This window comes from Myotis brandtii, unplaced genomic scaffold (genome assembly GCF_000412655.1).
Source record: "Myotis brandtii unplaced genomic scaffold, ASM41265v1 scaffold247, whole genome shotgun sequence".
Taxonomy (NCBI): Eukaryota; Metazoa; Chordata; class Mammalia; order Chiroptera; family Vespertilionidae; genus Myotis; species Myotis brandtii.
This window is the reverse complement of record NW_005359352.1, coordinates 2,276,357-2,277,237: the sequence shown is the minus strand read 5'-3', so window position 1 is coordinate 2,277,237 and position 881 is coordinate 2,276,357. Positions and strand designations below refer to the sequence as shown.

Here is an 881-nt window from a genome sequence, read left to right as displayed (position 1 = left end):
TCCTGCGTGGCTTGTGCAGCGGCGCCAGAGGGAAGGCGTGGCCGTGGGCTTGAGGGCAGTGCCCCTCACAGGTGCACGGACCCACCCCCTGCCCGTGCCGCCCTCGGAGCGAAACGCAGAAACTGACTCGTAAAGTACTTTTACGGGAATTTGACACGGGAACTTGCTGCCTGATGACTTTAATAAAACGAATAGTTTGGGACTTTGTTTTGGCACATTCTTGGTTTTTTAAATTTTTTTTATTGATTTCAGAGAGGAAGGGAGAGGGAGAGAGATAGAAACATCAATGATAAGAGGGAATCATGGATTCGCTGCCTCCTGACGCCCCCCAGTGGGGATGAGCCCGCACCGGGCCTGGGCCCCGACCGGAACCGTGACCTCTTTTTGTCCATCCTCACCTGAGGGTATTTCCCATTGATTTTTAGAGAGAGTGGAGAGAGGGGCGAGACAGAGAGAGAGAAACATCGATGTTAGAGAGACTCATCCATTGGTTGCCTCCCACACTTGCCCTGACCAGGACAGGGGATCGAGCCCACAACCGAGGTACCCATCCTTGACCGGAATCGAACCCGGGACCCTTCAGTCTGCTGGCCGGCTGACGCTCTATCCACTGAGCAACACCAGCCAGGGTGAACCCGTGACCTCTTGGTTCATAGGTAAGTGCTCAACCACTGAGCCACGCTGGCCGGGCAGGGCCCAGGATTGTACTCGAACGTCCGCATCCCCATTCCGGCGGCTCCTTCCTGAGAATCATCCAGGGCAGCGGTTCTCCACCTTGGCTGCGCATTAGAGTCACCTGGGAATCTTTTTAAAATCCTGATTTCTGGGCCTCATCCTCCGGAAATTCTGTTTCTTTGTGACTAATGTTGTGGCCCCACCCC

General features: G+C 54.9%; 1 protein-coding gene across 1 annotated transcript in view; it reads left to right on the top strand.

The window, feature by feature from the left end:
• Positions 1-881, top strand: part of ALLC (allantoicase) — a 14,844-nt gene that overhangs the window by 4,627 nt on the left and 9,336 nt on the right. The window contains exon 7 of the mRNA XM_014540540.1: positions 20-71. Coding sequence (XP_014396026.1) covers positions 20-71 — 52 coding nt within the window. The remainder of the gene's footprint in view (positions 1-19; positions 72-881) is intronic.